Source organism: Athene noctua, chromosome 27 (assembly GCF_965140245.1).
Source record: "Athene noctua chromosome 27, bAthNoc1.hap1.1, whole genome shotgun sequence".
Classification (NCBI taxonomy): Eukaryota; Metazoa; Chordata; class Aves; order Strigiformes; family Strigidae; genus Athene; species Athene noctua.
The window spans coordinates 4,611,209-4,629,411 of record NC_134063.1 but is presented as its reverse complement, the minus strand read 5'-3'; the positions used below and the strand labels follow the sequence as shown (position 1 = coordinate 4,629,411).

Below are 18,203 nucleotides of genomic sequence, written 5' to 3'. Positions count from 1 at the left end.
GCTCATCCCACCACCTCCAACCCTCGCTGGTGTCCAAGTGGCTCAGCCACGGGGCTGGAGCATGACCAAGGAGACCACACACTTGCTGCTTAATGTTTTGTGGTCAGGGGCTCAACGGGGACCCCGCCAGCCCAGTGCCACAGCAGACAGTGCTCATACAGGGCTGGGGTCCCTCAGCACCCAAGTCCCTGGTGAGGGGGCACGGGGGCCGGGTTGACTTACCTTCCAGGATGACTGTGATGGGGTTGGGCCGGAAACCTTCTCCTCCAGGGCACAAGGTCTTGTACTCAGCTGTGGAAAAAGTCAGTCAGGGGGATCCTGAGCTGAGTGGGCTCCCATAAAGCAGGAGGGGTAGGGAGAACCAGGAGAAATAGGCCGTGAGGATGGTGTTAGGAGTGCAGATGGAGCAGCCTGACTCCCGCTGCAAGCTGAGCTAACTTGGACACCCTGTCTCTCTGCCTGCCCACACTTGAACAGGGTTAGTCTACATCTGCTGCCCCCACCCCAGCCCACTGGACTAGGAAGGAAGGATCCCAACCTGCATCCCCCAGGCACAACCAGCCTGGTCTCTCCCACCCCACCTCACCTCCCCCCCGTCCTGCTCCACCTGTCTAGCCCTGCACTGACAAACAGGGTTGCGTTCTTCTCCCTCAGCCTCCCTTGCTCCATCGTGATGATCGCATATCCTGGACCCAGGACCCCCCAGACTGAGTTGAGAAGCCACAGGGAAGTGGCCCCATGTATCTTCTCTGCTCTACACTGCTCATCCAGCCCTTGCTCAAGTTCACCCCAGACATTTTCCCAACTCACTCGTGTTGGCTGGAGGACAAAGCTCGCAGGGGTTGCCCCATGCACGACCCAGGGAGCAGCAGCAGGATGCCCGAGTGACCCCAACTCCAATTTCTGCGCTGCAGGAGATTCCCCCATCTCCTCGATCCTGGGTGTCCAGGAAGCAGTTCCCGACACGGGTGTCTGCACAGAGACAGTAGTGGGTGAGCAAAGCCAGTAAAGACTTGTGTGCACAGGAAAAGTGAATGGCACTATTGTTTGAAGAAGCAGGGAGAGATATAAGGCCCCAGTCCTGTCCCAGATGTCCACCTGTGTTGCAGTAAACCCCATCCAGACTGTCCTTGCAGCTCACGACTTTGGGAACCCTTCAAGAGTAAAGTCTGCCCAGCTTGTCTGGTGAAAGCCACACTGTATCATACAGGGGTCACAGCATGGTGGCCTGTCTTCAGTATGGTTAGGGAGCATGACCCAAATAATGCTATCAGTAAAAGCCTTGCAAGAAACAAATCCTTAAGAATAGCTCCAGAGCTGCCCAGGAATAACACTGCTTCAACCAGGAGAGCACCCACAATGGTGACACGAGGTGGGCCAGGCTTAACAGGAGGTAGGTACTCTGTTGCTGCAGGGTTAAGCCCATCATGGACAGCCAGGTATTTGGCAGGGCAGAGAGTGGTCAGCCACCCCAGTCTCTGGTAGTGGCCAGTTCCAGCTAGGTGGGACCAACAAGGAGGACCAACAAGGTCTTGGATGGAAGGTGTGTCCTCCACACAGGTTCCCACTCACCCACACAGCCCACACCAGTGGGGTTCAGCTCGAAGTCCTGTGGACAGTTGCACAGGTAGCTGCCAGGGGTGTTGACACACAGGCCGTTGATACAGTTCACAGGGTCTGCACATTCATTAATGTCTGAAAGGATGGAAAGATGAAGACTGAGAAAAAAAAAAGACGAAGATTGCCACAGAAAACACAGCCCCAGCCCTAAGCTCTGTAGTGTGTGTTCTGGGTGTAACCCCACAACCATGGTGTTTCTAAGGCTTTTCATGCGATGGTAGGCAAAGCCTTTCTGCAAGCAGACCTTGCCTTGTCCTACCTCATACCACCCTGCCCAGAGTCAGAAGAAAGGAGCAGAGCCACACCAAGCTTTCCCCCCATCCATGAAGGCCCACCTTACAGCAGCATCAAGGCCTTTCTAAGAGCAAAGACATCACCACATCACCAGGGATGCTTCATTGGCTTTAGGCTGCTAGTGCCACTCCCTGTCATGGCTGGGGCAAGCTGACACAAGCAGATCCTCAACCACAGCCCTGTGAAAGTCCCATACCCGTGCAGTTGCCTCCACTCCTGTCCAGTTCATAGCCATCGTCACAGGCACAGCGGAACATCCCCGGCAGGTTCTGGCAGGTCCCAAAGACACAGATATTCTGGAAGGTGCATTCATCAATGTCTGCAAAACAGGGAAAGCGGGATATTCAGGATCTGGCAGAGTAAGGGCCAGGACAGGCCTCTCCTGCTCCTATCTCAAAGCAGAGCCACAGCTCAGCTGTGTGTAACCCATCTCAGGATGGTTTTGGTGCCATGGGATACCATCTCCTGGGTGAGCAGGACAGGTGTGCTGTGTGTGTGCCCTCTCCCCTCACCCCTGTTTTGTTGACTGTCCACATCTTGCATGGATCCTTGGCTTAGTCCAGCCTCTCTGCAGGCTGGGGACCAACTCCTGGAAGGGGAAGAGCTGGCACCTCAGGAGCCTTCCACCTCCAGGGGATGCTGGATCTTGCTTAGCAATGGATCAGGTGGTGACAGCGCAGAAGAGAGACCAAGGCCAGAAAGGGGGTGGCCACTGGGTCTCCTGAAGCAGTCAAAACTCTGGGCACTTACCCTGGCAGGCCTTGCTGTCCTCTGTGGGATTGAAGCCCATCTCACACTCGCAGCGGTAACCCCCAGGGGCATTGAGACACTGCCCATTCTCACACAGGTTCACGTTGTCTGCACACTCGTCCACATCTAGAGGGAGTCAAGCAGGAGAGTGACACGGTGTCCACCTGAAGATGGGAGCTGCCCTCAGGTTGCCCAGAGAATTCCCACAAGCTTGTTCCCACCCCTCCACTGGGAGGCTGGGAGGAGGGGGCTGCAATGCTTCTCATTGCCTTGATCCTCCCCAGAGACCTGCTGGGAGGAAGGTGGATCTCTGCAGTGTCTGAGCAGGCTGTGGGGCAGGGCAGGCTGCAGCAGCTTCTGGGAAGCAGCTGGTTTGGGGAAGCGGAGTTTGGGACACATGCTGAGCCAGGTGGTTGAGAGGGGGGAACTCCCTGTCCCCGGAGGATGCTCCTGCTGCCAGCTGAGCCTGTGGGCCTCACCTGAGCAGGAGAAGCCATCCCCGTTGAAGCCTTCTCGGCAGGCACAGCGGTAGGAGCCTGGCGTGTTGACACAGTTGGCGTTCAGGTTGCACTTGTGCTCTTCAGTTGCACACTCGTCCAGATCTGGTCAGGGAGAACACCCCGTCAGTGTTTGGCCTCTGGCCTTTCCTCTAAGCCTGGGCAGCTCATGCAGGGCCCAGGGGGGAGCATGCAGATGGCCCAGGAGACTGCAGCCCCAAGGCAGCTGGAGCACTGGTGAGGCTCCAACACATCTCCGTGAGCCTCTGTGGCCATGAGACATCCCTGGCAGTGCTGACACAGACAATGTGGCAGTGGGACACTTTCACACACCCCTTCCCATGTTCCCAGTACCTCCCCAGTTCAGACGTGTGTATCCATACCCTTGCATCACTTCATACACACCACACACATGCCCGTAAGTCCCTGGACTCACACACACACACCCCCATACACACACCTCCCACAGCTGTGTACCCTGCACACGTACCACACCGTGCCCCAACACATCACCACACAGCCACGGCGCCAGTCTGACAGCGACATCCATCCACACCCACCCCAACACCGTGCCCACCCACTCCACATCCCACAAATATATGTCCTCACTCCCACATTTGTGGCTTCACAGACACAGTTGCAGAGCCTGACAGTGTGCCCACACCTACAGCCCCCCTCTGTCACACACCCGCATCTCTCCGCACTTCCATAAACCCTCACACAGAACTCCTGGGGCTCAAGAGCATTTTAAACGCCAGCTCAGCTCAGCCTTCACAGGTGCCCATGGAGCACATGAACACACAAACATCCTCTCCTGGGATGAGAACTTACCGTTGCACTTCAGCCCATCTCCAAGCCAGCCTGTGCGACACTTGCATTTGAAGCTCCCGGGCACGTTGATGCAGGAGGCGTGCATGTCGCAGTTGTGAGCCCCGATCTCACATTCATCAATATCTGGAGGAAGGAAGGACATCAGAACTGACACAGTTCAGCTCCCCCAGGAGAGGAGGGGGCTGCTGAGTACAATTCTGCTAACTGGTCTGGGTCCCAGTGGCTCCTGGGAGTTTGAACCCCAGGGAGTGGGAACAAGGTGCTTTGGGGACCAGGCTGCCTGGAGTTGTACTCTTGAGCTGAAGATCTGATCTGTGCTCACCCCAGGAAGATGAAAACAATAGGAAGGGCAGGCCCTGGCTTGGCTATAAACCAGGAAGGTGTCAATCCTTGCCTGCAGTCTGCATTCCTGGCAATCTCTGCCTGCCCAGGAGGGGCTCCCAGCCCACAGCCACATCCTAGGGTGTCCACAGCATCCCCCAGCACAGGGATGGTGTTCTCTCCATGACAGCTGTGGGAGGGGTTTGTGAGGGCTCCCACCAGCACCCCTAGCTCCAGGTCTGGTGAGTTCCCACCTGTGCAGCCTGTGGTTCCCTTCTTGACAAAGTAGCCCAGCTGGCAGTGACAGATGAAGGAGCCCTTCGTGTTTTCACACTCGCCGTGCAGGCAGATGTTAGGGTTGAGATCACATTCATTCACATCTGCAGGAGAAAAAGTATTTGCTTGGAACACCACAAGAACTATGACCTGATTCTGGGGCAACCAGACACAGATCCCTTCCTCCATCCAACATCATCCTTGTGATACAGTGCTGGCACATGCCCAGGGCACTGCCTTGTCCTCACCAATGCAGGTCTTCATGTCCAGGGATGCCATGAAGCCATCGAAGCAGAGGCAGCGGTACTCCCCAGGGATGTTAGTGCACTGCCCGCCATCACAGATGTCTGGATTATCCTCACATTCATCAATATCTAGAGAGAGGAGACCGTCACCAAAGGAAAGACGTAAGGGCCAGCAAAAGAGTATTGTGGGAGCAGGAGGGAGTTGCAGGAGGGGCTTTGCTCCAAATCATGTAGTTACAGGACTCTGGAGCCTGTAATGAGGGGCGAGACATTGCAGTGGAAAGCACAAACATCTGGCCAGGGAAATCACCTCTCTGGAAGTGACTTAAAAACGAGACCCCCTCACCCTGAAGCCGACACTACAGCTGACTGGAAAAGGACACAGAGGTCCCTGGGATGGCACCTATGAGAGCCAAGCTGTCCGCTCACCTGTGCATGACCTCTTGTCCGGCATCAATGCGTAACCTTCACTGCAGCTGCACTCATAGCTGCCCTCCGAGTTGGAGCAGTGCGTGTCACAGCCGCCATTGGTTATGGTGCACTCATCAATGTCTGGGGGAGAAGGGAGAGGTCAGGGGGCTGCGTGGGTCTCAGGCTGGGATACCTGCCTCGCAGCCGAGCTGCTCAGACATGGTGCCAGTAACAGAGTGAGAGAGGCGCTGAAGAGGAAACAAAGCTCCCCCAGCTAGAAGAAAGCGCCTCTTGTCTTCTCTGCCAACCACTTGCATCTCAGAGTAGCTTCACAGCTGATGACAGCCCCTTACCAAAAGCGTCAATCTGGCTGTAGCTCAGCCAGGAGGTTCCCACCTTGCCTTACCCTCAGACACCCAGTGAGCATTATCAGAGGTGTGAAGCCAGGAGGGTTCTAGATAAGTACCAGGGTCTTGGCATGACTCTTTGGCAAAGGGGAGCACTCACCGACACAGCCCTGCCTGTCCAGGGTGGCCTGGAAGCCCGAATCACACGTGCACTGGTAGGTACCAATGACGTTGACGCAGCGTCCGTTGCGACACAGGTTGTCACTGAGGGAGCATTCGTTGATATCTGAGGTGGGAAGAAGAAGTTGGAGCAACCAGCCCTGCTGATGCCACACTGAGCATCATTTTGTACCCATCCCCAGGCACCCCCCCACCTACTGCTGTCTCCAAACTGGATTTGTCATTGCCCCATTGGTCAGTCTTCAGCAACGAGCAGGTAGAACAACAGACATCATAAATGCAATGAAACCCTGGGAGTGGCCTTGGTCCCTCCTGGATGAGTGTGTTCTACCCACATATGGGATTGGGAGGAGAGTTTCATGAATCACAGAATCATCTAGGTTGGAAAGGACCCTGGAGATCATCTAGTCCAACCATTCACCTAGCACAGTTCCCACCTACAGCAGATCCTTAAGCTCTAAATCGACCCTACTCTTAAACACCTCCAGCGATGGGGACCCCACCACCTCCCTGGGCAGCCCATTCCAACGCCCAACAACCCGTTCTGTAAATAAATGCTTCCTAACATCCAGTCTGAACTTTCCCTGGCGCAACTTGAGGCCATTCCCTCTTGTCCTGTCACTTTCTACTAGGCTAAAGAGGCTCAAACCCAGCTCTCTGCACCCTCCTTTCAGGTAGCTGTGGAGGGTGATAAGGTCTCCCCTCAGCCTCCTCTTCTCCAGACTAAACAATCCCAGTTCCCTCAGCTGCTCCTCACAGGACATGTGTTCCAGACCCTTGACCAGCTTTGTAGCCCTTCTCTGGACACAGTCAAGTAACTCTATGTCCTTTTTGTAGTGAGGGGCCCAAAACTGAACACAGGAATCAAGGTGCGGCCTCACCAGCGCATGAGATCCAAGTCTCCCTGTACCATTACCCCAAACAAGCTCTGGTCATAACACAGCTTTCCATCATCTCACCTATGCAAGTGTTCCCTTCGGACGTCAGCTCATGTCCCGGGGGGCAGATGCATTCAAAGCTCCCGTCTGTGTTCATGCAGATCCCACCTCGGCACAGCAGCGGGTCGCGCTCACACTCATTGATATCTGCAGAGAACGACGTGAGACGTGGCAGATTGTCCCCTTCAGCTGGGTTTTCCAGATAATGGGGTGATGCTGGTGCCATTCACCACAGTCCCATCACCAGGATATATCCCAGAACAAAGAGACTTCACAAAACGAACAGGGCAGCGAATCCAGGGCTTGGGTGAGTCCAGTGTGCTTACAGCTGAAGTATGCGGTTTGGGACACTGCAGCTCTTGCTTTGACCTCAGTAGAATGTAAAGCGTAACATCAGGAGGAAAGAAGTTATTAGCTTTGTGCAGATTAGCCAGCAAGAACTAGAAGGATAGTCCCTAGCTCCCATCCCTCCTATCTTAGTACATTTTCACAAACCCCATCAGCAGAGTTCCTCAGAAAATGTGTAATCTGATAGAAGACTAACAGACAGGCTTTGTGGTTGCAGCTTTCAGAGTAGTTCCAGTATCACAATAATCTGTACATTTTTGAAAAAAATCACATGTGGACAAAGGGATTGAATTTCCTAGGAACTGGAGAAATTCTTGAAATAGATTAAACTGCTGTGAGATAGATGTGACCCAGCCAAAGACGAAACCAGGCCGCTAGCCTTAAAAATGAAGAAAAAAAAAAAAAAAAAGTGATAGAAAAGTTCATAAATCCCAGACTAAAAAACCCAAATCAGGGAAACTACTGGAATGGTGCACTGGTAATGGTTGGAAACAAAAACCAACAGGAGGAGGAGATGAAGCATTACAAGTATCAAAACTGGGAAGCTTTATTATTGATTCGTTACCCACTGCCCTGGAGGAAGCTCTCTGTGATCTATTACGATATTGTACAGGTCTTTGTGAGACGTGGTATTTCACAGTGCAAGTTATGCGTTTTGGAAGGACAAATGCTGGATGAATCTGATCCTCTAACTTTGGAAACAGGAATCTGAGAATGAGGTTCTCTGTTTTGGTCCCAGAATAGATTCAAAAGATTTTGCATTCTTTCATGCCCCTCGAATTGACTCAAGATGTCCTGCGCTGACAGTAAGAGAGAAAAACTAAAGAGGGAAGTCTGCCTGGAACTGCTCAGAGGATTCACCTGTCCATAACTACTCTGAGAAATGTGCATTCAGAATACAGAGCCTTTGGGTGGAACATAAATGAACTGAGGGAGCTAAAAAATGGCCCCAAGAACCCCTTAGTGACAGCAGACAGAGAGTGATGTCAGATATAAAGAGCCCATTTTCTTCTTGTATGTTTATTTTTCTGAGTCTAACCTTATAATTAAGAATGGAAACTTTCACCTTACTTGAACAAAACCCTCTGCTGAGTGTTTTCAGTTTATCTACAGCTAAAGTGGGCTGCGATACATCTGACAAGGGGGGTGAGGGGCTGCTATCAAACAGTCCCACAGGACCCACTGCCTCCAGTTCTCCATGGTGGGAGACGGTTCCTAATTAACTGCAGGATGTAGGTTCATGCTGATGTTTATTGCCAGGAGCTGGCAAGAAATCCTCCCTCATGAGGCTGAAGCCAAGTTCTTTTGCCAAACACAGGCAGGAAGAAGTTAAGACTATGGGAAACGCCATAGTGTCACAACAGCTTTTGGGGTGAAATGACTCAGTCCCCTTAGAAAAAAATGGTAAGGTGGAATTGTGCAGATAATCATGAGCACTTTAAAAAAAAAAAAAAAAAAAGACAAGCAGGAAAACACAATGTCCTTATATAACGATATCAGAAATCTCATTACCGAAAGAAGTTATCAGGCCATCGTGGCATTCTCAGTGTCTCAGAAATGGAGAAGGACAAGGAGTAAGATGATCAGTGTGAGCTGTGGTAACCCACGCTACAAATTGTATGGAAAAGACAGAAAACCATGCCAGTGGCAGGGCGGTGATATATTTTAAAGAATCCAGAGAATCAAATATGAAAAATAAATAAATGGTATTGAATCATGCCACAGATTGAAGTGGTTTGAAAGTCCAAGCCAAAGCAGAAAGAGCAGAATATTAAGACTAGGTCAGTCAGACAAGTTAGTCTGGCTAGACAGACGAGAAGTGGAACATGGTATGCCAGGAATTAGAGGACAGCAACAGTCTGGCTGACTCGTTGGAGACGAACTGAGGTACTGAGGTCATTGATGGGATTTTTTTAAGCTACAAACAAGAATTATTAAATTGAAAACAGATGAGAATCTGACAGAATAAAAACAAGCATTGGCCAGATGGGAGGAGCTATAAAGAATTATCTGAGGATAAAGGACGAATAAATGGGCAGGTGAAAGGGAGGCTTTACAATTTTAACTGGAAATAGAGTGGGGTAGAAGAATGCAGATGGTCTACCAGAACTTCTCATGAAGGACTTGATCTGTGCAAATGTTTGGGGTAGCGGGCAGGGGCCTGATTAATGGTTGAGGTTGATACGAAATTGCTGCAGATTCAAGGAAAGGTGCAAAACCAGCAACAGTTGATTAGACACCACCTATAAGTGAGACGAGGTTGAGAGTTATTTTAGAAAAGATTCAGTGCAAAGCAGCCCAAGAAAAAATGGATGAATCGGCAAGATTCAGAGCCAGAAGAGACACAAGCTATCAAATGGTCAAGCTCTTGCTGAGCAAGGTGTATCTCCATGTTCTCACACATGGATGTAGGATGTGCAATGACACCAAGTGGTGATACAAAGACCAAAGATTAATGTGTCCTAATATAGGAGGGAAAATAATAGGTTTACGAATCTCAGCAGTGATCTAATAATTATATAACTGACGGTTACTTGCAAAGAACATATATTATCTAGAAAAGGGACCAAGCTACATGTAGCTGGATTAAAATGACTGATGTGGTATGTGAGACATAACTTAGGGCAGGTAGATGAACCAAGTTAAAAAGAAAGATAACTGTGGTGGCATGGATAGGGTACCACATAAAAAGGTCTATAAATTGAGAAACATTCTGCAGCGACATTTGTGAATACATGGCTTAATGTAAGGATTGAACATTGGTTGATACGAATAACGTCTGGAGATGGGTGTACATTTAGAGTGTGGATATGTAAATAATCAGTGACAAAATAAATAACAGATAGGTAACACAAGGCTGAAAAGAAGTAGAAGGAGATGAGACGTCACACAAAGGAAACAGCCAAGTGTGTAGGAGAATTGGAGCTCACGGCCATTGAGTTCAAGCTGCTGGCCTGGCAGAGCTCCACTGTGTACTAGCCAATCCCCAGTACAAAGGTTGCCGTCTCCCTACGTAGCAGGAATGAAAATACCAGGCATGGATCGTGTCCCAGCTCAGTGGCAATGCCAGGCTCAAGCTCCAGCTGCTGGTGGCTGAAACAAGAGGAAAAGTTAGTGGCCAAGGTTTGGTGCAAGGGAAGGTCCAAGTGAAGGAAGAGTACAAAATGAAGCATGAACATTGTACAACTACATGAGCAAGTATAAGATGAAAAATAAAATACAAGGCATTAGTTTTATGTGAAGAAAGGAAGGCAGCGTTGCACTGGGATTGAAGGGAAATGCCCTTTGGGTACAGCAAGCAGGAAAGGGATGGGAAAGAACCTGAGAAAAGCTAGCCCAGGGGCTCCCAGCGTGGGCCCCCCTGTGGGCTCCCACAGCCGACGTCACGGTGGCCAGGAGGTGGCAGGGCAGGACCAACGATGTCCCATGAGTGTCATAGCAGGAAGAGCCCAGGATGCTCCCCTGGGCCTGGCACTATACCCAGGAATCCTCCCTGATGCTGGCCTGGGCTGCCAGTCTCCTTCCCCAGCTCATGGGGCACCACCAGCCCAGGTGCTGGGCACAGGCTCTGGCTTCTGGTCTCTGAGGGAAGGCTCCAGTTTTGGTCCCCAGTCGGGCAATCTTGTCAGGGGCTGTCCTTGCTCTGCAGGGTACAGAGCCCTGGGGCAGTGCTAGCAGAGACAGCATGGGGCCGCTCACTGGTGGACTATTGGCCCACATCAGGCTCAGCATCCGTGCAGGAGGCAGAGGCTACAGCTCTGTCTGTGTGCCCTCCTTCTCTGGAGGGGTCTTGGGCTCAAGCCAAGCCTTGCTGGGGCCTGGCCTCTCCCTTTATGTCCTCCAGCTTAGAGAGCCTGCACTGTGTCTCATGAACCCCTGACTTCACTTCTCTTACGCTTTGCTGCCTTCCCAGGGTTACATCTATGGGTGCCCTCAGCTACACACCCAGCAGTCCTCTCTCTACACGTGCTGCCCTTCAGCCCAGCTCTACCTTTGCAGTCAGAGCAAGGTAGAAGACTCGTTACTCTGGGGAGAGCAGAGGCTGCCAGGGCTCTCTGCAGCACAGGGAGTCCCACAACTCTCCCAGGGGAGATGTGGTTTGATAGCAGGGAACAGTGAGCCAGCCAGACAGGTAGTGGAGCAGTAAGACACACAGGGAGCAGCTTGGCACGAAGCCCTTTGTCAGATCTGGCACCAGCTACTTTCCTCCCTGTGGCAAAAGAGTAAGGGTGCTGCCCTGCCCCAGAGACGAGTCCTTACCCATGCAGTTCTTCATCATCATGAAGCCACTCTCGTAGCCTTCGAAGCACTCGCACTCGAAGCTGCCCGGCGTGTTGACACAGGTGCCATGGCCACACAGGTCTGGTGAGATGCGGCACTCGTCGATGTCTGTGGGGATGAAGATCAGGTAATGGAGGCAGGACAGACTACAAGCACCACTACAGCTGGCACCGGGCTGCCTGTAGTGCACATCAAATTCAAAGAACGAGGACTGGCAAGTCTGAGCCAGCAGACCAAGAACTCCTCTCCCTGAAGGGAGAGGCAGTACTTAAGCTTTCTCTCTGGTGCAGGACTGATCCTTCACCCCATGAGCAGGAAGAGCCTTGTGCTCATGGTCCTGCCCTTGGCTTCTCAGCACGTCCCTGAGATAACTGCCATGACTCCTCTGGGCACCACCCTCATGCTAAGTGTCCCACAAGGCAGGCAAGACAGCAAGATGGGGAAGAGTGGTCCAGAGGGGACCACTCTCCCTTACCTGTGCAGTTCCTTTCCTCAGCATCCAAAGCAAAGCCATTGCCACAGATACACCTGAAGCTGCCAATGGTGTTTCGACAAGTCCCATGAGTGCACAGGCCAGAGAAGACCTTACATTCATTCACATCTGTGGGTGAAGGCAGAACAGCAGGGTTTCAGGGAGAGGATGTCTGCAATGAACCTACAGTCCCAGGGCAGGTAGCAGGTTCCTTGGACTGTAGCTGAGATGGGCTGAGCACACCCCACGATCAGCAGCTCCCCTCTTTCTTCTCACCTTTGTAGAAGGGCCTTCCTGAAAGCACGTCTCCTCGGTTGGCAAAGCCAGGTCCCCTGGGGCAGATGGCCTTGTACTCGCTGGAGCCGACCTTGGGACATTCTTCACAATCGATTCCCCAGGCTGAGCCCACAGAACAGCAGCACATGTCGATCCGGTACTTGCCTGGCAGAGGCTCTGTGCACTCATCTTCATCCCATTTCATGTAGCACTGTTCCACACGCACGTCTGGTGAGAGAGCAGAGCTGAGCCCTTGCCTGCAGCACCTAACCTCTGGTAAAACCAGAGATACCATTTTCTGTGACATAATTAGCAAGGTTCCTGGAAGAGCTTTGGCTGAGGCATCCTCCAAACAATGCCCAGGTAGGGGCCATTTGGATGAGGCCACCTTGTTTGCTGTGAGAGGCTTAGTAGTATGGACATGGCCAACCTGTGACTGTTGGCAACAGGGCCAGAGAATGGACCCTCCATGGGGGCGGTTTGTAGTGCAGATGGCCCCTGTGAAGGGCAGAGGTTTGCCTGTGTGTCCAGAAAGCAGCCAGGAGTTGTTTTAGGGCTGCTGGGCTGTGTCACTAACCAGCTAGATTATCTATTTGGCTGCCCTGAAGTCCACCCAAGGAGAACAATTGTATTATTGTCTGGACCTGGGGACATGAAATTATGGCAACCTTGCCTTGGTTAGGCTCCTAGGTCTGGGAGCCCTTACTGGGTATGATGTGCCACTACTCAATTCCCAAGGCTGCTGCACATGGTGGGTAGGGGATGGTTGGACCTCTGTAGAGAAGGTTGAACTTGGGGTGTCCTTACCCACACATGTCCTAGCAGTGCCATCAAGGGTCAGTCCTTCTGGACACTCGCACCGAAAGGAGCCAGCAGTGTTCACGCAGCGTCCATTTGGGCAGACGCCAGGGAAGACCTCACACTCATTCACATCTGTTGGCACAAAAGCAAGAGACAGGCATGAGACAGGCACAGTATGGCCTCGAGGGGCTCCTGGAGGAGATGGGAGGAGCCCAGAGCTGCCCATCAGACTAAAACTGGCAACTTGTCACAATGAAAACCATGCACAGCCACAGCCATGCCCAGACACTTGTGCAAGGAGGCTGCATTACAAAGCCTTGTTGGGGACAGATAAACAGGGTGGCCCTGCTGCACATGTCCATCGTTGACAGCGCTGACAGAGTGGCACCAGGACTCACAAACAGGAGTACTGCTGATGGAGCAGCTATAAACTGGAAACCCACTTCCAAGCACTTGAATGACAAGAAAGTCATCAGCAGTAGTCAGCACAGATTGACCAAGGGGAAGTCATGACTGATGAGCTTGCTAAAACTCTGTGATGTGATGAAATGACTGGCCTGGTAGGCGAGGGAAGAGTGGTGGATTTTGTCTACCTAGCCTTCAGAAGGCCTTTGGCACTGTCTCACATCAGATCCTCATAGAGAAGCTGTTGATGTGTGTGGGCTGGTTAAGCAGACAGTGAGGTAGAATGAAAATTGGCTGAACGGCTGGGCCCAGAGAGTGGTGTTCTGTGGCACAAAGTCTAGTTGGAGGCCAGCAACTAGTGGCGTAGCCCAGGGATCAATACTGGGTCTGATCCTGTTTAACATCATTAGTTATCTGGATGATGGGGTAAAGTGTAACCTCAGCAAATTTGTTGATAAAACTGGGAGGAGTGGCTGAAACACCAGAAGGTCTTGCTGCCATCCAGAGGGACCTTGGCAGGCTGGAGAAATGGGCTGCCAGGAACCTCATGCAGTTCAACAAGAAGTGCAAAGTCCTGCACCTGGGGAGGTCACCCAGCTGGAAAGCAGCTTGGCAGAAAAGGACCTAGGGGTCCTGGTAGACACCAAGTTGAAGATGAGGCAGCAATGTGCCCTCGCTGCAGAGGGGGCTGATGGTATCCTGGGCTGCATTAGGGGGAGGTGAGGCCACAGCTGAAGTACTGTGTCCAGTTCTGGGCTCCTCAGTACGAGAGAGAGATGGACATACTGGAGAGAGTCTAATAAAGGGTCAGAAAGTGCAGATCCCCCACCAGATTCAAAGGTGCAGGATAGTAACAATTAAACAATGACTATGTTCCCAATAAAACAAAGTCTTGTGTCCTGCAGCACTTTACCTTCACATGTGACCCCCTTCATCCTAGCATATCCCCGGGGACAGGCAGTATCTGCAAGAAAACAGAGGAATGTCAGCAAAGAAATGGGCTGCCTCCTGCCTTCCTGATGTGTGTGCCAGGCAGAGCCTTACCGATCTCGCAGCGCTCACAGGGGCTGCCCCACGCCGCCCCCAGCGTAGCACAGCACTCCGATTTCAGTGTGGCCCCGTTGATGTTCACCTCGCAACGCCCATCCTGGATGTTCAGCCAGCACGTCCCTTTCATGCTGTCTGTAGGGGTAAAGACACAGCCTGAGTGAAGAGCTGCTCCTTGAGGGAGGTTCCCAGCATCACGGCAGCCAGGCTGCCACGAGAAGCAGCTGGGAAAAAACTATCCCTGAGCTGCAACGTGACTATTGTTCTCCAGCATCACTTTAGCTTTTAGGCTGTGGGGGCCAAACACTTTGCAACGTGGACACAGACCGTGCTGCTCCCCAGGGCCCTGTCCCACTGTTGTGCTGTGGAGCAGCATTTCTGTGCTCGCTGATAAAACTGCTGTTGTGTCAGTTGTGTCCTGCCCTTTTCCTAGTCCCAGCCTGCTACTCTTTTGGGTAGAAATAGTCCTTTCTCTCCATCTGTCCCTGTAATGCTTCATAAGGCCCTGATGATCTAGGAGTGGGAAGTGGGTACCTGCTCATCATCTCGATGAGAAGGGTCCTATTTCATCTCGATGTGCCTTAATGTCAGCACACTACATACCCATCTGTGAGTGAGAACCCACCATCCAGCCCTGCAGGATGCCCTGGGAGCCCATGGCTGTGCTCTATCTTGCTGCAGCACAGCTGGGGATTTCTGTGCCCACCACACACTGCTCAGAGCCCTGCCTGAGGTTGCAGCTTTTCAGCCCCCCTGGATGCGTAAAAGACACGTTAATTGTTACCAACAACCAAGGAAACACTAGGTGATAAAGAGAGGTGTCAAATGATCCCCATCCCTAAGCCAGGAACTTGCTTCAGATGAACAGCAAGGGGTGATGATGGGCACTGCTGGTGCCAGACACTGTCCCAGAGCTGCCTGTAGAAGGTCCCGTCCTTACCCACGCAGATGGTGCCACTGGGGTCCAGCTTGCTGCCTGGGGAGCACTCGCAAGCAAAGGAGCCAGCATTGTTCCTGCAGACACCGTTCACACAAGGGTTAGAGGTGCACTCGTTGATATCTGCGGGAAGAAAGGGACTGTCACTGTAGTGAGTGCCACGGGACCCAGTGTTCTGGACCAGACACTGGGGGAGATGAGAAGCAAGGAACATGAAGAAAGGAGTTTTTCAGCTGTTCAGAGGATCACCAGTCCAAGGCCATAGGAGTCCTGCACGTACAACTCGTCTGCTGACAGCAGACACCGTATTAGTGAACTTCTTCAGGACTGAGGGAATGGTTGGTGCAACTACTGGGGAATGATGGACTTGCTTGCTCAGGGCTGCTCTTGGCTAAGGTGTGAGCAGCCACAGTGATCAATATGGCCCTCGTGTACCTGCTGGAACCAGATGTGAGCCTACGTAGCATTTGCCATTTTTCAGCCTCTACGGGAAATCAGTTTTTTTTCTCTAAACAGACATTTATGTGCAAAGTGCCAGTTCTCAAATGTCTGAGGACTTTGTGGTCAGGAAACAATTTCCCCCACTCCAAACTGTAAGCTTTCAATCAAATCTCCAAAACTTGCAATTTTGGTCAGGTTTTAGCTAAAATTTTGGGGGTCTAGAGGAAATTGCTCTGGTTTTCAGTCACTGAAAAGCCCAGATGTTCTGGGTTTGGATGTCCACTATTTTGAATGAAGTGTGAAATTTCCCCCCAGGAGAAAAAAACCCAAACCCACAAACCCAAAGCCTGGACCTACTCCAATTCAAACGACTGTGGTCGAAAGGGAACCAAAGACATGTTAGACCTTGAGCTCCCTTTCAGGCAGGACCTCAGGCCATAGCTCTTTACATCTGGTGAAGATGTTCTCCTTTGCCTTCAGAGTCACGTTACCTTCACAGGTGTCTGTCTCTGTCCTGAAGACAAAGCCCTTGGGGCAGGTGCAGGTGTAGCTGCCGGGGGTGTTGCGGCACAGTCCGTTGTCACACAGCAAACGATTGACAGTGCATTCATCAACGTCTGTGGGCAGAGAGATGGGATTTCTGAGCTACAACACCAGCGTCCACTCTTCTACTCTACCAGCCCTACAGAGCTCTGGCAGCCTGAGCGGCACAGAAATGCAGAACTGTCCTCAAAGCACTCCAGTGTGGAAAGTACATTAAATCACACACGTGTAGTTTCTCACAAAGCACCTTGTGCTCTTCCTTGTGGACAAAGCAGCCCTGAATGAGGACAGAGCTCGAGGGCATCAGCTGCTGCATCACCTCAGGCTCCTGGGCAGGTGAAGGTCTGCATCAGGCTGCCAGCCTCACACACCGAGTGCATGCCACCCCCTCCCCACCAGCACTGAGCTCCTGGTTCTCTGTGCCACAGGGAGCCTGGGCTGCCCTGGACTCACCCACACAGTTCTTGCCCGTGGGATCTGACTCGTAGCCCAGGTTGCAGATGCAGCGGTAGCTCCCACGCAGGTTCTCACACATGCCGTTGGGGCAGATGTCTGGGTTGAGGGCACATTCATTGATGTCTGCACAGAGGAAGAAGTCAAATTAGATGGACCATGGCAAATGCAAATATAGAATTCCACGCCCTAATTCTTCATTGGTCCTTGGTGTCAATAGCCAGCCAGGCCACACCTCTGCAGAAATCCCTCCTTCCCATCCTACCTACCCTCCAGGTTTGACCCAGTATGTCCTGGAGAGCCTTGTTCCTCTCCTCCTGGTGCTGTGGAGCTGGGCATCTTTGTCCTGGGGATACACAGCTGATCTAGCATAGGGCTCCAAGCTCAGGAGGAGAGAACTGGACCAAGGGTTGAGTTAAACCCAGACTCAATTCCATATCAAGGGCTCTCAGATCCTTCTGTTATGTTCCTGAGCCTCCTTACGGTATCTCTATCCCAAGTACTCAGGTCAGACCACTTAATCATCCCTCCTACTGGAAAAGGTAGAGGAAGAAGCTGTTTGTAAGGTGCTGTGAGCAGGATGCTGGAGCCAACTGGGGTAAGGACAAAGTGTGATGGACAACCTGCCTGTGCATACCCAGCCCTGCCACAGGGGACCATTGCTGGGACAGAACAGGGCAGGGAGTGCTCAGACGTACTGGAGAGCACGCTGTGGGCAGCTGATGCTGGCAGAGGGTCATGTCCATGGCTGGATGGTCACAGCAAAGCCCTTCCAATGGCAGAGTCCCTGTATCTCCCAGCCTAGCCACGGTCCCCAAGCTGAGAGCTTGTACAGGCTCCCTGACCACACTGCTGCCAGGCTGGAAGAAGTCCTGATCAGGCCAAAGTAAATTTCCTTTCCCTATTGCTGACATAAAGAACTGTCTGAAAGCAGCTTGGGAAGCCTGGAATGACAGAAGTGAGGACCTGTGGCCTCTGCCTTGTTCCTGGCCCTGGAGAACATGTTGTGGTGGTGGGACAGGGACAGAGGGGAGTGTTATGTTTGGGTGAGGGCAGGGCCTGGGACAGAGGCCAAGTCCTGCAGGATGTCAAAACCTCAGCTTCAAAGACATGCAGAGTGCCTTGGACAAATCTGCCCCAAACTGAGACATTTTTGGAAAGTTCCACAGCAAGGTGCAGTGGGTACCACAGCCCCTGCTGCTCATGAGCGTGGTGGTTGGGCTCAGGTCTGGCAGGGAGAGCCGTGGGTGTCATCACCCACCTCCTGCCTGCCCGCCCTGTCAACAGCACCAAGTGTCCTGTGCATGCGGAGAGTAACCCGAAAGGGTGGCAGCCAGGTGGGCAGCATCTCTTCCTCTCCATCAGCATCACCTCACTGCCTTTTTGGAGTAAAGCTCTGGTGCCCAGACAAGGCCATTTTACCGTGGCAAGAACCAGCCTCCCCACAGAACAGGGCAGGTTTGTGTTTGTACAGCAGTGTCCTCGCAGT

The 18,203-nt window shown here is 52.2% G+C and overlaps 1 protein-coding gene across 1 annotated transcript in view; it reads right to left on the bottom strand.

The window, feature by feature from the left end:
• Nucleotides 1–18,203, bottom strand: part of LOC141970846 (fibrillin-2-like) — a 109,762-nt gene that overhangs the window by 16,353 nt on the left and 75,206 nt on the right. The window contains exons 17-37 of the mRNA XM_074927738.1: nt 16,715–16,840; nt 16,210–16,335; nt 15,281–15,400; nt 14,338–14,475; nt 14,207–14,257; nt 12,895–13,020; nt 12,088–12,315; nt 11,815–11,940; nt 11,319–11,447; nt 6,732–6,857; nt 5,753–5,878; nt 5,264–5,386; nt 4,838–4,963; nt 4,568–4,693; nt 3,993–4,115; nt 3,144–3,266; nt 2,665–2,790; nt 2,111–2,233; nt 1,573–1,695; nt 811–972; nt 223–291 (exon numbers count right to left, since the gene is read on the bottom strand). Of these exons, the coding sequence (XP_074783839.1) occupies nt 223–291; nt 811–972; nt 1,573–1,695; nt 2,111–2,233; nt 2,665–2,790; nt 3,144–3,266; nt 3,993–4,115; nt 4,568–4,693; nt 4,838–4,963; nt 5,264–5,386; nt 5,753–5,878; nt 6,732–6,857; nt 11,319–11,447; nt 11,815–11,940; nt 12,088–12,315; nt 12,895–13,020; nt 14,207–14,257; nt 14,338–14,475; nt 15,281–15,400; nt 16,210–16,335; nt 16,715–16,840 (2,646 nt within the window). The remainder of the gene's footprint in view (nt 1–222; nt 292–810; nt 973–1,572; nt 1,696–2,110; nt 2,234–2,664; nt 2,791–3,143; nt 3,267–3,992; nt 4,116–4,567; nt 4,694–4,837; nt 4,964–5,263; nt 5,387–5,752; nt 5,879–6,731; nt 6,858–11,318; nt 11,448–11,814; nt 11,941–12,087; nt 12,316–12,894; nt 13,021–14,206; nt 14,258–14,337; nt 14,476–15,280; nt 15,401–16,209; nt 16,336–16,714; nt 16,841–18,203) is intronic.